The 20,096-nt window shown below is 36.1% G+C and overlaps 1 protein-coding gene across 4 annotated transcripts in view; it reads right to left on the reverse strand.

Annotated features, from left to right (window-relative positions):
• The window catches only part of CHM (CHM Rab escort protein), a 165,415-nt gene that overhangs the window by 99,001 nt on the left and 46,318 nt on the right, over window positions 1-20,096 (reverse strand). For all 4 annotated transcript variants that reach the window (XM_058536283.1, XM_058536282.1, XM_058536285.1 and 1 more), the window contains exons 3-4: window positions 10,852-10,924; window positions 7,922-8,046 (exon numbers count right to left, since the gene is read on the reverse strand). In XM_058536283.1, the coding sequence (XP_058392266.1) occupies window positions 7,922-8,046; window positions 10,852-10,924 (198 nt within the window). The remainder of the gene's footprint in view (window positions 1-7,921; window positions 8,047-10,851; window positions 10,925-20,096) is intronic.

Here is a 20,096-nt window from a genome sequence, read left to right on the forward strand (position 1 = left end):
TAGATAATAACAACAACAAACAAACACATAGAGACCGAGATTGGATTGGTGGTTACCAGAGGGGAAGGGGGAAGGGAGGAGGGCCAAAGGGATAATTCAGCACATGTGTGTGGTGATGGGTTGTAATTAGTATTTGGGTGGTGAACATGAGGTAATCTATGCAGAACTAGAAGTATAATGATGTACACCTGAAATTTATACAATGTTATAAACCAATGTTACTGCAATAAAGAAAAAATTAAAAAAAAAAAAGATGCTCAATTAACAAATTTTGCAACTACCTACTTACCTACCTACCTGCTCACCTGTCTGACCTCCCACCTTCCTATCCGTCTACTTGTTTAAAGCACTTTTAGTTGGGCACTGTGTTACTTGCAGCCTAAAACAAACTTATTTGTATACAGTGATGAACAATAGCTTTCCCTAAATTATAAAAATTACAGGTGATTTTTCATACTTTAACATTTTTTATTCCTTTCTTCTTATTGGCATTATTGCATTTTTGCCCAAGAAGCTCATGTTACTTGTATAATTTTTAAGTTAAAATTTTAGAATCCAAAATAAGTAGAATTTTAGATTGCTGTTACAATAGTATCTTAATTTGGTATCAATCCACTAGAGAGTTGGTTCATCTGTAAATCTAAGAAGCAAATTTTCATCCTGCTTTACCGTTATCATGCCAGAAAAGGGGAAACAATGCTCAATATTATGCAAAACAAAAATAGGGCAGAAAAGGTACAAGTTCTTGCCAATATTTTAGAAAGATAAAATCTCTCCTCTCTAAAGAAACTACATGACATTATGCAATTAACAGGCAACAATCTTTTACCTAAGAATTGTTTGAGTTTGTGTGACTTCAGTGTGAATTAATGTCTTGTGCCTTTTCATTGTCTGTTGAATATTTAAAACTAGAAATAGTAGCTGCTTTTATTCCCCCATATAAACTACAATCACGACAATTAAAGGATACTGGATTCATCCCTTATCTTCCCAACACTGGGAGTTAGGCACTTTACTTCCCCATTATAGATAAGACTACTTCACAATACTAAACAGTATTCTAGTAAATTAAAGAAGGAAATGCACTTCCTTAGGTGCTAGTCTTCACAAAGGAAATACTTTATTCACTTGGTGGAATGGCTCCCTTGATATGCACACATATTTATCTCCTGCCTGAAACACAACATGCACAAGCTTTCGAGTTAGACAGACGTGGGTTCAAATCCTGGCTCTGCTATCTCTGGCTCTCCTGAGCTTCAGTTTATTCATCAGTAAGATATACCTACAGCTCATGCACTTGGCTGTAGCACAGACTAAATGAAAAGTGAATGAAATAAAATATGCAAAGCAGCAGGTTATAGCAGTTGCCACAAAGATAACATTCAATAAATGCTAGTCCTCTTTCACTTCCTTTCCATAAGTCAATTGTATAATCACAAAATTTGTTTCAATGAAAAACAATCTACGTATAGCAAAAGCATTTCTGGCCCAAACTGGAAATTATCCCACTTATTTCAAGCATTCGGGATAACAAAGCTCTGATATAACAAAATAGTCAGGATAGTTCTTTATAGAGTTTGTGATACCTGAACTTAAGCTATGATAACAGACTAATCACCTCAATTTCTATTTTAGTATCTAGCCTAATTTTGCAATAACCAAAAGTACTAAATGTAATGTTCAAAAGATAACTAAAAATCTTTAGGTTTAATGCTTCAGAATTATTTTTGAAAATAAGTCAACAATAAAAAAACAATGTGCTATCCTTATGTTTATATTAGAGTATGGTGTTACTGATTTGCCATGTACTTTGAGGTATTTTCCAAGCAGTGGTGATGGGTTTTCACTGATCTACTCGCATCCTTGCCTGTCCTCCTTGTAATCAAAGATTAAAAATTGAGAGCCTACTGGTTATGGCTATAATATTGTTTATGGCGAAGAGATATATACTTTATTTTTCCTTGAAGAAATATCAAGTGGCATATGTGAGAATCAAACCATAGATCTGGGCCTAATAAACATCAATTCTATAAATAAGCTAACTCATCTGGTCTAAAATGGGAAGACAAGTTAAAATATTTCAGAATTCATATTATAAAGCTGTCTTTACATAGCATTTTGAAAATTTACCAAAATATTTAAAACAATATTCTATACATGTAGTGTACCAAGGATTACAGTTTGACTTCTATTTGCTTGATGTAACTAAATACAGTAAGCGCTTGACATGAATGACCATTAAAGCCTAGGACTTTTGGTAATTTGTAATTTTGTCAAATTGTGGATTTGATTTGCACATGCTGAGAGAGTAGTGTGCAATAACAAGATAATTAGCAAGTGAGAGACCCTAAATGATTGCCCAGCATTAGTGCATAATTACAAAGTCCTCAGGAAGTGATGATAACTTCCTTTCTGCTCATTAAGTGAGTCTAAGGATAAGTAGAAAACACAATTAACTTGTGGTGTGTAGCTATGGACAGAAAACACATGACACTCAATAGAAAACAGACTCTGAAAAAAAAAAGCCAATGAAAAGGAAGACATAAAACTGTCCCTCTACAGAAGACATGACTATCTATGTAAAAATCCCAAGGAATCTACAAAAAAAAATTGCCAGAACTAATAAGTGAGTTCAGCAAGATCTCAGGACACAAGATCAACACAAAAATCAATTGCATTCCTAGATACTAATAACAACTATGCAAAAATCTAAAAAGACAATACCACTTACAATTGCAATTGCTCCAAAGAAAATTAAATACTTAGGTATACAATTAACTAAACATGTACAGGATTGGTATGCTGAAAATTACACAATTCTGTAGAACGAAATCAAAGACGACCTCCATAAATGGACAGACATACTTTATCGATGGATTGGAAGACTCAAAATAATAAAGACGTCAATTCTTTCCAAGTTGATCTATAGCTTTAATGCAATTCCTATCAAAATCCCAGCAACATTTTCTAGACATAGACAAACTTAATAAAACCTTTATATGAAAAGGCACAAACTCTAGAATAGCTAAAACAATCTTGACAAAGAAGAATAAATTTGGAGGAATCATTCTAACTGATATTAAGTGCTACTATATAGCTGTAGTAATCAATACAGTGTGGTATTGGTGTGGGAAAAGACATATAGATCAATGGAATAAAACAGAGAATCCAGAAATAGACCCATCTAAGAAAAGCCAACTGATTTTTGACAAAGATGCAAAAGTAATTCAATGGAGGAAAAACAGCCTTTTCAACAAATGGTGCTGAAGCAATTGCAGTATACTTAGGTTAAAAAAATGAACACTGACCTAAACCTCACATACAAAAACTAATTCAAAGTGGATCATGGACTTAAATGTAAAACATAAAAATTTTTTAAAAAAAGGATAAAATCTTCTGAATCTACAGCTAGGCAAAGAGTTCTCAGATTTGATACCAAAAGCATAGTCCACACGAAAAAAAAACCTGATAGATTGGATCTCATCAAAATTTAAAATATTTGCTCTGCAAAATATCCTGTTGAAAGAGAAGCTACAGACTGGGGGAAAATATTTGCAAACCACATATCTGACAAAGGACACATATTTAGACTATATAAAGAACTCTCAGAACTCCACAGGCAAAAACTAACCCAATAAAAAAATGAGCAAAAGACAGAAACAGACATTTCACCAAAAAGGATATATGGATGGAAAATAAGCACATGAAAAGATGTTCACAATCAGCCATCAGGGAAATGCAAATTAAAACCTCAAAGAGATATCACTACATACTTATCAGAATGGCTAAAATAAAAAAAAAGTGACACCACCAAATGCTGGTGAGGACATGGAAAAACAACCACTCATACATTTCTGCTGGGAATATAAAATAGTACAGCTCCTCTGGAAAACAGGTGGTCAGTTTCTTTTAAAACTAAACATGCAATTACCATATGACCTAGCAATTATACACTTGGGTATTTATCCCAGAGAAATGAAAAGTTAACGTTCACACAAAATCCTGTAAACGAATGTGCATAGCAGTTTTATTTGTAATAGATAAAAGTGGAAACAATCCAGATGTTCTTCAATGGGTGAATGATTAAATGAACTGTGGTACATCCATACCATGGAATACTACTCAGCAACAAAAAGGAACAAACTATTGATGTATGCAACTGTGTAACAACCTGAATGAATCTCCAAGTTAACTATGCTGAGTGAAAAAAAGCAAATGGCAAAAGGTTACATACTGTACAGTTCCATTTACATAACACTCTCAAAACGACAAAATTATAGAGCTGGAAAACAGCTTAGTGGTTCCCAGGAGTTAGGAACTGGGAGGAGGGTAGGAAGGAGATGAGGTGTGGTTATAAAATGGCAACAGGAGTGATCCTTGTGGTGGTGGAACCATTCTGTAAGTTAACTGTGGCGATGAATACATGAACGCACTTGTGTTAAAATCGTATAGAAACTAAACACACACACCCCCACACACAGACACGCTATGCCCACAAAATGTAACATTAATATCAATAACCCACATGTAAAAAAGCAACAACAACAACAAAAAGCCAGGCACCTGTATCATATTTTTCCTTATTTATAAAAGGAGATTCACAAAGATTTTGTTATATATCCCATAAGAATGTCAAGGATCTATTACACAGTGATATCCTTACTTACTCAAGGAGAAAATGAGAGAATTTTCTAGAAAACCAAAGCTAATCTCTTAAAAATGATAAAATTTTTATTGTAATCATTTTTAATACTCATCTTTCTAAAATGTGTTTCAAATCCCCCTACCTTTTCAAGTTGAGGATAGAAAACATAATTTAACTTTTGCCTGAAGAGACCGGAATATAATAATGATCATCAATTGTTATACTGTGCTATAACACAGTGGTGTCGTTGAGGGATCCTCTGGTATGAAAAGCCATCTGCCCCTACACTAGTAATGGCCCAAAGCTTGGTGATGCCATCTACTCCTCCTGTTAGTTTATCAACTAGCACCTAAAATAGCAGCATATTAGAGACCAAGGGGACTTTTGAGATCACCTAGTCCAAACCCTTCCTATTTTGCTAACAGTAAAACACAGGCCCAGAGAGGAGACATATCTTGCTCAGTATCACACAGCAAGTTGAAGGGTAAAGACAGGACTATAACCCTGGTCTTGGTATGATTCTCAGCGTGCCTGCCTCTAGCAAATACCCCCTTCCTATTTGCTGCTTTAAACTACTACGGTAGAAAAACCAGAAAATAAGGTTGTCAGAAACACGTATTAAACAAGGCTTTTGATTTAAGTCAGCGGGTCCTGGGTAATGATCTCTCATATAAAGTAAATCTCTGTGACAGCTATTTTGGCCCTAGTCCCTTTCACAAAATTCCCAGTTTGTGGCCATGATCCAAAAGGTTAAGGATGCCATAGTCTGTCTGAGGCTAAGTGAAGTACTATTATTCCTGTTTACCCATGTTCATAGCATCTATTATAGGCAAATGGATTTTTTGTACATTCCTCCACTGGATGCTCCCAGGGATCTTCCTGTTTACTATTACATTAATAACCAGCTACCTCTTCCAAGTAAATGAAGACACATAGAACATTATCCCAGTTCACCTCTTCCTCCATGCTCTAACGGGCAATAAGAGGAACATATAGCAGAGTCCTACTTGTCTGTTTTATTTTTTTTTTAATTTTATTTATTTATTTTTCCCCCAAAGCCCCAGTAGATAGTTGTATGTCATAGCTGCACATCCTTCTAGTTGCTGTATGTGGGACGCGGCCTCAGCATGGCCGGAGAAGCGGTGCGTCAGTGCGCACCCGGGATCGGAACCAGGGCCGCCAGTAGCGGAGCGCGCGCACTTAACCGCTAAGCCACGGGGCCGGCCTACTTGTCTGTTTTAAAAGAAACCTTCCACCACCAATCTTTTACTTTATCACTTTGAGAAGTTCCAAAAATGAAACTGATGAGATCAGAAATTGAAAACGAGGTGATTTCCTCTGCACTCAAAATGTGTCAGTTCACTGGGGCTGGCCCGGTGATAGTGGTTAAGTTCGCACGCTCCCCTTCGGCGGCCCAGGATTCACAGATTCAGATCCCGGGCGCGGACCTACACACCACTCATCAAGCCATGCTGTGGCGGCATCCCACATAAAATAGAGGAAGATTGGCACAGATGTTAGCTCAGGGCCAATCTTCCTCACTAAAAAAAAAAGTGTCAGTTCAGTCATTAGAAACTATAAACTTTGATTGTCATAAAAAGTAGAGAAATCGGGGGCGGCCCGGTGGCACAGTGGTTAAGTTCGTGCACTCTGCTTTGGTGGCCTGGGGTTCACAGGTTCGGATCCCAAATGCAGACCTGCGCACCGCTTATCAAGCCATGCTGTGGCAGGCATCTCATGTATAAAGTAGAGGAAGATGGGCACGGATGTTAGCCCCGGGTCTATCTTCCTCAGCAAAAAGAGGAGAATTGGCAATAGATGTTAGCTCAGGGCTAATCTTCCTCACCAAAAAAAAAAAAAAAAAGTAGAGAAATCGGAGGCCTTGAAATATCTAAAAGTACCTTTCAGAGGGTCAGAGTATGGCTGTCACTATATTCAAGTCAAGTAGTATTCATAAACACACAAGAAAGTTGTCAAACATTTATTCCTGGTTTCATTAAAGTATATGACCTTTCAGTTGAGATCATCTTCTTTTATAAATCTGTCTACACTGGCTCTAAACAAAATCAGTTATACCTTTTTCATACTGAATGCCATTTAACATTATGCAAATTACAATCTATATCTGACATTTCAAAGGCTGTCCTTTTGCAGAAAATCATAGAAAAGTAACTGTGTATTTATGGGAGAAAATGCTAGTTACCTGAAAGATAAGAACATAGTTTAAGAAATCAACCACAAGGTTCCAAACTTTCCACGGGCTCAAGTCACACTTACCTCTGTGTCACAACAAGGATATGTAAAATGACAGAGCATATCCTGAAGAACCTCTAGTGTCTTGGATTTTAAGTGTTAATTACTATTAAAGTGCCTGACAATCTAATGTTGTAAATCTCTTGACTAACTACTTAAATGATTGTACTAAACTATGTGATTGTTACCTTTCAGCCTATCAACCACATTATCTAAAAAAATAAACTATTTCAATTGTTTTAAAATAATGAATTCTCTAAGAAGGAGACACTTAAAACATTCTTAGTTCCCACCGTTCTCTCCTGATTTACAAAAATATGTCCCCAAATTGAGTGTTATGACCACTCTTTTTTTTTTTTTTTTTTTTTTTTTGTGAGGAGATCAGCCCTGTGCTAACATCTGCCAATCCTCCTCTTTTTTTTGCTGAGGAAGACGGCCCTGGGCTAACATCTGTGCCCATCTTCCTCCACTTTATATGGGACGCCGCCACAGCATGGCTTGCCAAGCAGTGCGTATGACCACTCAATTTTTTTATTCAGAATTATAATTTTCCATTTTGCTACAATGAATATTATCTAAGAAGAGTTGGAAGAACACTAAACTAGGATTAAAAAACCCTGGGTTTTAATCTTGGGCTCCACCCCTATATCTAGCTTAAGTGTGGCCCTGACATTTCTCAAGCCATGAGACCTTCAGCAAATTAATCTCTTTGAGCTCCACTGAGGATTCTGTAAAAAATGCAACTAATACTATCTGCTCTATCCTAGCATAGGATTGTTGTAAGGATCGAATAAGATAGTGTATTTAATTTAAAAGAGCTTGGTAAATTGTAAGTCATTAATGTAAGATATTATTATTATCTAAACAGAGAAAACTGAAAGTTAATTTTAAAAAAGGCAAACCAGCATATCAATTAGACTTGTAGCAGCCAATGCCATACAAATCCTTACTATGGGCTTCTTCTGAAGATGTGTGAATAAGAAGTCATTAACTTAGTTTATTCTAACTAAATACTTTTCATACCTTGCATAACAAAATATTTCCACATGTTGAATGGTTTTATCCTTCCTGCTAAGAGCAACGGCTTCTTCATTTTCAAGGATCTGCTCTTGCCATGCAGAGCTTTCATTCACAATGTCACCATTTTCCTAAAGAAAATACAGATGAGAAATTTTAATTAAATTGAGCAATCTAAACCTCTACTTTTCTGAGAAAATTTATGCCTTTCTAAATTCACACTTTTCCTTTCATCTCATCAAAACTCAAAGGAGGATATCACTTCAGAGTCACTGAAGCAACTCCAGCATAGTGTGCCAACTTGAAAGGAAGGAAAAGAAAACAATGCATAAAAATCTATCCTATCAAAAGCTAGCTCTGGTTTACAGATTTCTATCAGGCTATGTGACATTGTGATGCTGTCATTTGGACATGGCTGTTTTGACTTGCTTAAGAACTAGGACAACTAACCATCTGCTGAGAACCAAGCATGTCTGTTGTACATATTACTTATCAATAATAAAGTTTTTACATTTTGCTGTCAAAACAGTAGGCTCAAAATTACTTCATTCTTACTTACTTTCAGATCTTTGAAGGTTTGTCACTAGCCATGAAAATTTTGATTATATGTAAAAGTATTTTTGAAAAGTACTCAGACCAATATAGCTAAGGACTTTATAATAATCAACCCCTGAACATTTTATATTCAGAAAGACAATAAAAATAAGAATATATAATAAAACGTAATCTCACTAAGGGTTGAAAGTGGTTCTTTAAAATTTTCAATAATTCCTAATTATATTTTATGGAGAAAATTTTTATGATATAGCAATATTTGAATACAGGGGTTTTTTGAAGATGTCAAGATATACTTTTTTCAAATGTCAAGGATCAACCTTTAATCTGTTTAAAATTTTAATCTACTTGGGGCCGGCCCGGTGGCGCAAGCGGTTAGGTGCGCGCGCTCCGCTGCGGCGGCCCGGGGTTCGCTGGTTCGGATCCCGGGCGCGCACCGACGCACTGCTTGGTAAGCCATGCTGTGGCGGCGTCCCATATAAAGTGGAGGAAGATAGGCACGGATGTTAGCCCAGGGCCGTCTTCCTCAGCAAAGAAGGAGGAGGATTGGCGGATGTTAGCTCAGGGCTGATCTCCTCACAAAAAAAAAAAAAAAAAAAAAAAAAAAAAATTTTAATCTACTTCACACATATCTCTCAGAGAAACAATTTTAAGAATGTATTATATATACTCAAAAACTAGTAGTAAAATATAACTACAATATCCTTTAAGTAAATTCATCTCAGAAAATTTCTAAACTCACAGATTTCATAAAGTATGGCAATAATTATTTTTAAAAGACTTCATTGTCCTGAATTTAACATTTAAACTGAAGAAAAGTAGTGGCAGATGCCTCTTATTATCAAGTATAATTATTCAATAGTATTAAACATCCCAACATAGGTAGAAGAGGAGGTAAAGTACAGCAACTTTGAATGTATAGACATAGAGTTACAAGCCTGAAAAAAGAACTCTGGACCAGGGACAGAGAGTGAAGTGGAAAAAGATATGGTGACAGAGTCAAGATGCTAGAGTAAAAGAAGCATTAAAAGAAATGTCTACAAAAATATTTTTATTTTAATAAATCTAACCCATTACCAAATTTTATTTTTTAAAAATAACTTCACTCACCAAAAGTTTCCCATTCAGACAACTATTGTATTTTTGTTGTTGTTCTGAGATTCTAGACTAAATTTTCTCATGGAAGTACTAAATATGTTTCAGTATAAGGTGACACTTACACATACTTCCCAAGGATAAGATACAAAAAAGGGATTCTGATCAACATAACTATATGAGTGTTTAAGGCATATAGATAAAACAGTTAAATGTCTACTTATAACGTTTACTTTCTTGATTTATACAGAGCTTGAGTTATTATATGAAATGCTACTTTACAAATATTGCTTGTTTCTCCAAACTCTCATTTCATGTAATGCTATTATTATTCAAACTGAATGTTCACTGCATCTTCAACATCAATGTCTTTGGCATCACTAGAGGCACTTTTTGAATCATGTACACCATAAAATCAATCAGTACAACTACAATGCTTAGTGTGGTGCTTGGCACATGGTAAGTGCTTAATAAGTTTTAGCTAACTGAATATAATTTTCTAGAGTATATCATCCTCCTTTCCCAACTGTCTAAACTCTTTTGACCTATAACAGTTTCTGTTTTCATGTATGATTGTCTCAGTAGGAATTTCATTTCAAGTCTCATGTACTATTTATGTAAAATTAGGACAGTTTTTTTAATCTGTCTCATAAGAATTGGTAAACTCCATGACATTACCAACTCCCCATATTACTATGCTCTAAATGACCTCTAAAAAACTTCTTTACAATGATATCCAACAGTTGTAGTAGTAAGATCCTACCCTTAGAAAAAAATTAATAAATTTATATTAAATTTCTTTGCTTTTTGTTTTTACTGGTTCTGTCAGGTGACTTCTATAAATATGCAAAACTACCAATGACTGAGATCATTTCAAGTTAATGTATCTTCCCCAAATAGTTTTTTCAAAATATACTAACTGAAAGAGCCACTAGTAATATGTGAGATTGTATAAGGACTGAAATATTTTTTCTGAAAGACTATTTTGGGGAAAAAATATTGCCTTATATTTGGGCAAAGAGAATAACCATGAAATGGTATCAAGTATATATGATTTACTCTTCAGCCAACATATCTATTTATATTTAAAAAGTAATATCCATATTGTGAAGGCATTGGAAAATATTAGCTGAAAAGGTGACTGCACTATTTTTGTTAAATAAGTAAATAAAAATGAGGTCTCAATCCCATATTACAGATGAAGCTTAGAGGTTTCTTCAATGCAGGGTTATTATGTGGCACAAAATACAATCTAGTAGATTAAAAAAATGAGATAAGAACTTTACCTGGTATTCCTTTAGCCAGGACAATAGTCCTGAAAAGCTAAAACTGGCCCAGTTTCCTCCATAGTAGCTTCTTCTGTAACAATAAAAAATAAGGGTAAAGAAAAGGGTATAAAAATCAAGTCACCAATCTTCAACAAAACACCCTTGACTCTTCAACTCATTTCATTTTCAATATTGCTGCCTCAGAGTTCAAAAGCACACATAATTGGGATGTTGAGATTAGAGGAAATAGTAGGCTAAAATAAATAGAAGTGGATCTCTCAGACCCCAAATGTAACTTTTCATTGTATAAGGACTTAAAAAATCTCTTGCCCCCTTACAAGTGCCACTGATCATGTGATTGTGAACAGCTTGATATGGAGACGGAGCAGGTAATGAACAAATCTGACTCCTGTTAAAAATGGCTGGGAAGAAAACCTTGGTAGATCTCAGAGAAAGCTACTGGAAAAACTGCTAAGTAGTTTTTTTCTAAAAGCAGTTAAATATTCAACACCACCACCACCACCACCACCACCAAATATCTCTCTCATGACAAAAAAAAAAAAAATGTGTGTGTGTGTGTGTGTGTACATACATACGTAATTGGCTACTCTAGATCTAGTGGAAGGCCCTGTGCTATTCTTTGCCTTCAGGGCAAAATATAAAAGTAGATCCTGGGATGTAGTTATTCACATCAAGACTTTTCTGATAACCATAACAAGAACAATATTCCTACTGATAATTGAGTGAACTATTATTCATCATTTCACAGTCCTGTGAAGATCACTCTGTTTTAGAGAACCCAGAGGTCTCCTAACTAGGATCAGGTAAACCTTGTAGACGTTGAACTTCTGATTAACTTCCTTAAGTAGGAGATTTTTGGCAACAAGAACTCTCTAATTCTGTAATACATATTGGGCTTCCCAATCCTTGGAAAACTCTTCACGCTTATTGATTCTTTGTATAATGAGCCCCAAAGTACACTCAATCCCACCTACAACATCCACTCTGGTTTTGGGTGGGAGAGAGTCTTGATTTTGTTTTCATTTTCGCTTCTCTGTGTCTTTCTCTAATAAAATAAAAATCTATAAAAGCTCTTGTTAAAATTAAACAGAGGGGCCAGCCCAGTGGCACAAGTGGTTAAGTGCGTGCGCTCCACTGTGACAGCCTGGGGTTCGCCAGTTCGGATCCCAGGCGCGCACCGACGCACCGCTTGTCAAGCCGTGCTGTGGCGGCGTCCCATATAAAGTGGAGGAAGATGGGCATGGATGTTAGCCCAGGGCCAGTCTTCCTCAGCAAAAAGAGGAGGATTGGCTGATGTTAGCTCAGGGCCGATCTTCCTCACACACAAAAAAATTAATTAATTAAATTAAATAAAATTAAACAGAAACTAAAACCTTTAATATGATATCCAAAATTACTCATCCATAATGATACTGGATATCCTCTCGAAATTCTTTTTTTTTTTGTGAGGAAGATCAGCCCTGAGCTAACATCCATGCTAATCCTGCCTCCTCTTTTTTGCTGAGGAAGACCAGCTCTGAGCTAACATCAATGCCAATCCTCCTCCTTTTGTTCCCTTTTTCTCCCCAAAGCCCCAGTAGATAGTTGTATGTCATAGCTGCACATCCTTCTATTTGCTGTATGTGGGACGCGGCCTCAGCATGGCCGGAGAAGCAGTGCGTCAGTGTGTGCCCGGGATCTGAACCCGGGCCGCCAGTAGCAGACGGCGTGCACTTAACCGCTAAGCCACGGGGCCGGCCCCTCAAAATTCTAACATACTCCTCAATCAATTGTTGACACAGGCCTGAAGAACAGTCAGCTTTTAGGCTCAAATATTTTACTAACAATCACTGCTTTGCTCTAATAGAGAAAATGGTTAAATTGAACACCTGTGAAAGGTCTTCTACCATAGATCAATACTTTACTTATAATCTGATAGTTCTCTCAGAGATAATGCAAATTCATACACTGTCCAGAATCTCTAGTAGGCTTTAAAATTTAGCTAGAATTTCAGCTATACTAATAATTCTAGATGGCCATCCCTTGCTAACATATTGAAATCAGGAAGCCTAGAAGCTGTGATCTCTTGGATCAGAGAGAAAAGTGGAAGGAGGTGGACAACAGCCAGTAGAGAGAAGAGGGAGGAGGAAAAAAAGAGGGATGTTAGAATTAGTATTTTTCCATAGCAATTTATACTCTCTTCTCCCTCGCCTGAGAATAATATATTTCTGCCATTGCTTCCCATCCTCTAAATCGAACACTCAACTAAACTAGAAAATATCCTGGATGTTGAAAAAATAAAACAAACCTGAAACCACTGTCTTTATTTGAAATATTTAGATTTCTTTTAAGCCACCATAAGGTCATAAGCAAGAAGCTCTAATGGGTGAAAGCTTTGAGATCTAAGTAATTTTTTTAATGGATACACCCATTTATAAGTAATAAATATACATCAGAAATCTGACATTGGGGGTAGACAAAGGTTTCTCATACAGGACACAGAAAGCAATAAAAACTATTGCTAAGTTAGAATTCACCAAAATGAAAAACTTCTCCACAAAATATATCATTAAAGAAAAGTGAATGGGCTAGGCACAAACTAGGGGAAAATATTCACGAAACACATCTGACAAAGAACTGGTATCCAGGACATATAAAGAACTCTTTCAACTTAATAATAAGACAAATATTCAAGTTTTAAAATGGGCAAAGGGTTGGAGAAGACATTTCACAAAGGAAGATAGATGTGGTTGAAGAGTACATGAAAAGGTGCTCAACATTGTTAAGTCATTAGGTAAGTACACATTAAAATAAGCATTAAAAATGAACATAATGAGATACCACTACAGACCCACCAGAATAATTAAAATTAAAAAGACTGACAATACCAGGTGTTGGTGTGGAAGCCCAGAATGTTCATACGTTTTGACGGGAGTGTAAAATGATACACTTTGGAAAAATGTCTGGCAGTTTCTTACAAAACTAAACATATACCATCCCTATGACCCAGTAATGCCATTCCTAGGTATTTACACACGAGAAAAGCATATGTTCACAAAAGACTTGTACAAATTTTTTCATAGCAGCTTTATTCATTATAAACTCCAAACAGGTAACAATTCAAATATCCAACAATGACAGAATGGATAAATAAGCTATGTTATATCCACAAGATGGATATTATTCACCAATGAAAAGGAATAAACTACTGATACATGCAACAACATAGAAGAATCTTAAAAACGTTATGCTAAGTGAAAGCTTTACCCAAAAAGCGGACATTCTGCATGATTTCATTTATATAAACTCCTAGAACAAGCTAAATTAATCAATCTATGGTGAAAAATATCCCAAGAGTGGTTGCCTTTGAGGGTGGGAGCAAGGGCAGGACTTGACTTTGAAGGGGCATGAGGGAACTTTCTAGAGCAATGGCAATGTTCTTTATTAGTTACACAAGTGTTTGCATTTGCCACAACTTATTAAATGGTACACTTAAGATCTGTGCAATTTATCTTGAATTTTATCTTGAAAAAAAGAACCATAAATAAATACTGAACTCTAGTTTATGATATGCATGCTGAAGTGTTCCAGACCGAAGGTACTGGATGTGTGCAATTTTGAAATACATAAATCAATAAGATGGAATGATGGATGGATAAAAGAATGACTACATGGGTAGTTATGTAATAAAACAAATATAGCAAATATGTTAATGGCAGAATCTAGGTTGCGGATACCTAGGTATTCATAGTACAATTTTTTCAACATTTCTGTATGTGTGAAAATTATCATAATAAAATGTTAGAAAAACAAAAGTAATATAACATGAGTTTTCAAACACTGACCATGATGTGCCAATTTCCAAGGTATTTTTTACTATTATCAAAAGCCTAGAAAAAGTCTAAGGAGGGCCATCTTGCTGTTTCTTTCCATTATTAAATGACCTGAGGTCAGTTCATGGTCAAAATCTATTTTTCTCCCCTATACTTGGTCATATGGTTTTTGACAGAGCTAATTGGTTCTAGTATTTTTCCATGCAGCTCCCATTTTCAACTTTTCCTATTGATGTGCTCTTAACATCAGCATCTGGTGATCTCATCCAATTATGTACGTAAAAGGTGAAACATGGTTTTCATTACTGTAGTCTTTCTGACAAAAAAGGGTAACATAATTATTAATAAACTCACTATAAAACCAACACAAGTTTTGACTAAATTCATTTTGGTATTTGTATGGTTCTAAATATGGTTTATAATATCGCTTAAAGAGAAAGCCAAGAACTTTAGACATCAAAATCAATATGATAAAAAGAAAAAGAAAAAAATCAATGTAACATTCTAATATGCTCTCTTGAACATTATTGCAATAGAAATCGTAAAAATTAAAGCCCACAAAATATTTTCTTAAATTTTATCTTTAAAGATACAGCTTCAGAATTCTGACATTCAAATTCAATTTATAAAATACTATTTCCACTGTCTTTAAAACTGTTTTTGTAGGGAATAACAAGGCTACATTACTGGTTTTATTTTTAAAATTCTATAGATACAATTTATTTTAAGGACAAAGTGAGAACTTCCTGACTGAGAAAAAAAGGGAAATGGAACGTTTTCTGCCAATTTTGTGCCACAACTGCCTTTGTACATCAAGTAAAGGAAAAAATAGTTTATGATGAAGGATGATGTTTGTCTCTATTGCCAGAACACTATTTCATACGATAAAAAAGACTGCCTTAAAACTCAAGTCTCTTTGTGGAACTAGAAAATGCGTATTCACAATATTTAAACAGCAAACATAAAAACTAATGTCTAAAGCCTGCTAAAGTTTCATGATGGGAAAGTGACCTAAAATTTTCAGCTAAAATAGTAAAAATCACAAACGGACAGTTTTATTTTCAAAGATAGAAAAGCCCAATAATCACAAAACCGAGGGGTATAGTTCTCCATTGTGTGAATGTTGACCTTAATACTGTAGAAAACATGGTTTTAATCTTTCTAAAGTTTCACAAAGCTTACTCAGAGTACCACCTAAGTTTCTCCAGACACAGAAAGAAAATGTTGCACAACTATCTCCATTAACACCAATGAATAAAGCGACAGAAACATATAGTATTAACACAGTAACAAGAGATTTCTCATCCCTTACGTAGTATTTAATGTAAAGGCAACATCACTTTGTTTAATGTCTACTAACAGAAAAGAAACACGTTACAAGCGGAAATAAGTTGAACTGAAGTAGACTGAGCATTAAATCTATTAATTAGAGCCTATGAATTAAATCCCAACAATGTTCTTGTCCATTGTACACCATAATTACAATTCAGTATTGAATATTCAGCAACAGCCACAGCTACATGATGCTAAACTACAGCCTGTACTGGGAAGTGGATTCTGTAAGCAAGTAAACGAACACTGACCAAAGATAGAGCTACTGACATTCAGGCACATTCATTTGGGAATTGTTTTAATTATTAAGAAAGCCAGGAGTTGAAAATGTTTTCAGGCAGGTAGCCAATGGTGTCCAAGCTTGCTCAACGGAAAAGGGAAGCAGCACAGCTCAACCTCTAGACCTCCTATTCTATAGTCACTACTCCTACAATTCCTCTCCCTAGTATAGTAGCAATACCACTTTTAACTGACAGCATTCTTAATTTTCAAAATTGTTTTCACAACTATTTTCTCATGGATTCTTCCAGCAATCTTCTGAGGCAGGTAGGGTGTTATTTTACAAATAAGGACAGTGAGACCTGTCTCTGTAAAGTCACTAGTTCAGGGCCACATAGCTACAGCTGGCAGAAGTGCAATTGAAACTCATTTCTCCTGAACCCTAATCCTTTCCATTGCAACATAAACAATCTCAAACTTCTAAGTTGGCTAGCATCATTTAGTCCATAGGATATTATAATCATAGCTGTGGTCCAACGAAGCCAAACACTTAGATATCAAATAGCACCTGGGCCTGATTACTAATTTCACCTTTTCCAAAATGTATCCCATCAATAATATGGGCTGTTAGTAGGTGTTCCAAGAAAAAAATAGGTACAATGACAAAATAAATTTGGAAAAGGCTAGGTTTTAAAAAGTTAACCACCAAAAAGAATGGTTTGTTTACAGTAGAGCTTCTTACCACCATCAAATATGTCAATGTCTGTTCCTTCCAAGAAGGAACACCAATGAGCATTTTTTTTCAATTGAAAAAGCATTTGAAGGGATTACAGTTCAACAGAACATATTTTGAGAAATGCTGGCTTAATTCATGTTAAGGGAAAGAAGAAAAATAGAACACTTTATATGTTGAGCTTGTCATTTTCCATTCACTATCTCACTTAATCTTCACAAGAATCTTGAGAGATTGGTGCTATAATTATTCCCATTTTAAAATTAGAAAAAAACAAAAAACAAAACCAACTGTGCAGTTGAGTATCTTGTCTAACTCACTCAGCTAGGAAATGGCAAAGCTTGGATTTAAGCCCAGAGCATACCAGGCCCCAAAGCCTATGCTTTTTCCACTATAGAACACTGTTTCCTATAATCCACAAGATTGAAATATTTAAAATTATAAACATAAGCATATAATACATATCATGGGATCTGACTTACTATAAGTAAAGGCAATGGGATCTGTTTACAGACATTAGATGGAATGAAGTCTAATTTTTGTTTTGCTTCTCCAATTCATCCAGATAATGAAAATGGGATATTAACTTCATGACTACGTCTACTCTAATGCCAGAGCTGGAGGGACTATTCGTTTCTAGGACCTAAAATACAACCAATTTTGTTGCATATCTCATATTTCATTTGTATGAATATCTTTCTATATATGATAGGAATAGGAAAATAATAGACTGGCATGTCTACTAGTATTGATTTGCCAGCTATTATTGAGAACAATATACTATGCACATTAAAGGAGGCTCTTTTCCATTTAAAATTGGTTGGAGTACTACAAAGAATCATGACATGTTTCTGTCTTCCTGGCTGACAAATAATAGAACAGGCTAGGGAATATATTAGACTTATACCCTATGCAAATTCTCATTTACTAAAAGCACCACATACCTGATACACAAGAAAACCAAGCTCCTTTCATCATTCCCTCATTCCAACATTAAGCAAGGTGGGCCTCCTTGGTAGAATATGCAGATGCAATTCTAATGTCAGAGAGGAAGACCAAGCCCTTACTTGGTTTTTAAAAAGTCCCATGAGGCTACAGGAAGTTGCTCTGGCAATCAGATCACTCTGCCAGAATGAAAAACCAGGCTGTGTTCCCAGTCATTAGGGCTGGAAAGAGACCTTCCTATGTTTAGAGTTATTAGTCGTTACACACTAGTCCATCCATTCAAATCCATTTTTAGACACCGAGCTAGGTAGATGAGTAGGTAATATACGAAGGTTGCCCTCAATTCTCTTTTCCTCTCTGATCTCATCTATTCCTACTGACCCAATTTTCACTTCTCTGTTGATGACTCACAAATTTGTATCTCCAATCTGGGCCCCTCTGGTGAGCTCCAGACTCATAGCTATTTCTGGGATGAAAGTACAGGTCTTGAGTCATCAGCTTATTGGACATCTCCCTTCACTAAATATCCCAGATTAACTTTAATCTCTACGTGTCCAAAAGATAAATTTATTATCAGTCCCCCACCTCCAACTTGGTTTTCCTCTTGGTTTCCCCATTTCAATATATACCAACACCATTATTACAGCTGCCTGTGCTAAAAAATCTTGAACTCCAGGAATGACATCAGCATCACGGCAGCGAGAGACATTCCCTTTGTCTATCCTCTTCAATTTACAACTAGTAAAATATCCATAACTCAATAAAGGTTCTTCTGCCTAACACACCAGGAGACTGGAGAGATCCACACATCTGTACATCTGAAGATGGGTGAATTGGAACATACAGAGGAGGGGGAAGCAGGGGAACAGCAGAGGTGGTGCCTGCAACCCTGGAACCATGGCAGCTGAGCCTGCAGCTCCAGGGAACCTGGTAGCAGCAGCAGAGGCGGCACACAAGACACAAGCCTCCAGCAGCAGCACCCGCAGCCCCAGGGAACCAGGCAGCACCTTCAGCCACAGCAACACCTACAACTCTTGCCCTCTCACCCACAAACCAAAAACCCCAGACGCAGGGGAGACTCCTGCAACCCTATCTCTTCCCCCATCCTCCCCATCCACACACTGCAGTGGTGGTCTCCAAAACCTAGGTGACCCTGGACGTAATGGAGGCACCTGCCATCCCAGTGGCCCCAGCAGTGACACGAGCAACCACAGGGAAAACGGCACCAGCAGCAACATGGAGGGCACTGGCAACACCTCTTGCAGGGGTGATAGAGGTGGAAAGTGCCAATTCTCAAATACAGCCAGAGGCAGCTCAGATAAGAGAAACCAAAAACTTATGCTAGAGTGCCACCTACTGAAAAACAAAAGAAAGGCTTCCAATTACCAACCTTTGTTAAAAATCAAAGTAAACAAAGCTTTACCTAAATAAGAAAGGTGTTTTTACTGCAAATGCCCTAGCAGAGGAACAACACAGCAAGTACCATGAAAAACCATGGCAACACAGTATCACAAAAAGAAAATGACAGTTCTCCAGAAGTGAACTTAAAGTCACAAAATATTGTGATCTGATAGAGAATTAAAAATACCTGTCATGAAGAAATTCAATGAGCTACAAGAAAATTCAGAAAGGCAGTTCAATGAACTCAGGAATAAAATTAATGAACAGAAGGAATACTTTACCAAAGATATTGAAACTCACACACACAAAAAAACAACAAACAAATACTGGAGTTGAAGAACTCGAGACGAAGAATGCATTAGAAAGCATTAGAAATAGAGCAGATCATATGGAAGAGAGACTAAGCAAGCTCAAAGATAGAATCCTAGATATAACATACGTAGAAGAGGAGAGAAAACTAAGACTTAAAAAAAAAATGTAGAAACTCTATGAGAATTATTTGACTCCATTAGAAAGGGCAACATAAGAGTAATGGATATCCCAGAAGGAGACGAGATGGAGAAAGGAGTGGAGAGCTTATTTCAAGAAATAATAGCTGAGAAATTCCCAAACCTGGGGAAGGAACTGGATATATAAGTCAATAAAGCTAAGAGAATATCTGATTATCACAACAAAAAAGACCTTCACCAAGACACATTATATTAAAACCATCCAAAGTTAATGATAAAGAAATAATTTTAAAGGCAGCCAGGGGAAAAAAGGCATAACCTATAAGGAATCCCCAATAGGTTAGCAGCATA

This window comes from Diceros bicornis, chromosome X, assembly GCF_020826845.1.
Source record: "Diceros bicornis minor isolate mBicDic1 chromosome X, mDicBic1.mat.cur, whole genome shotgun sequence".
NCBI classification, from domain to species: domain Eukaryota; kingdom Metazoa; phylum Chordata; class Mammalia; order Perissodactyla; family Rhinocerotidae; genus Diceros; species Diceros bicornis.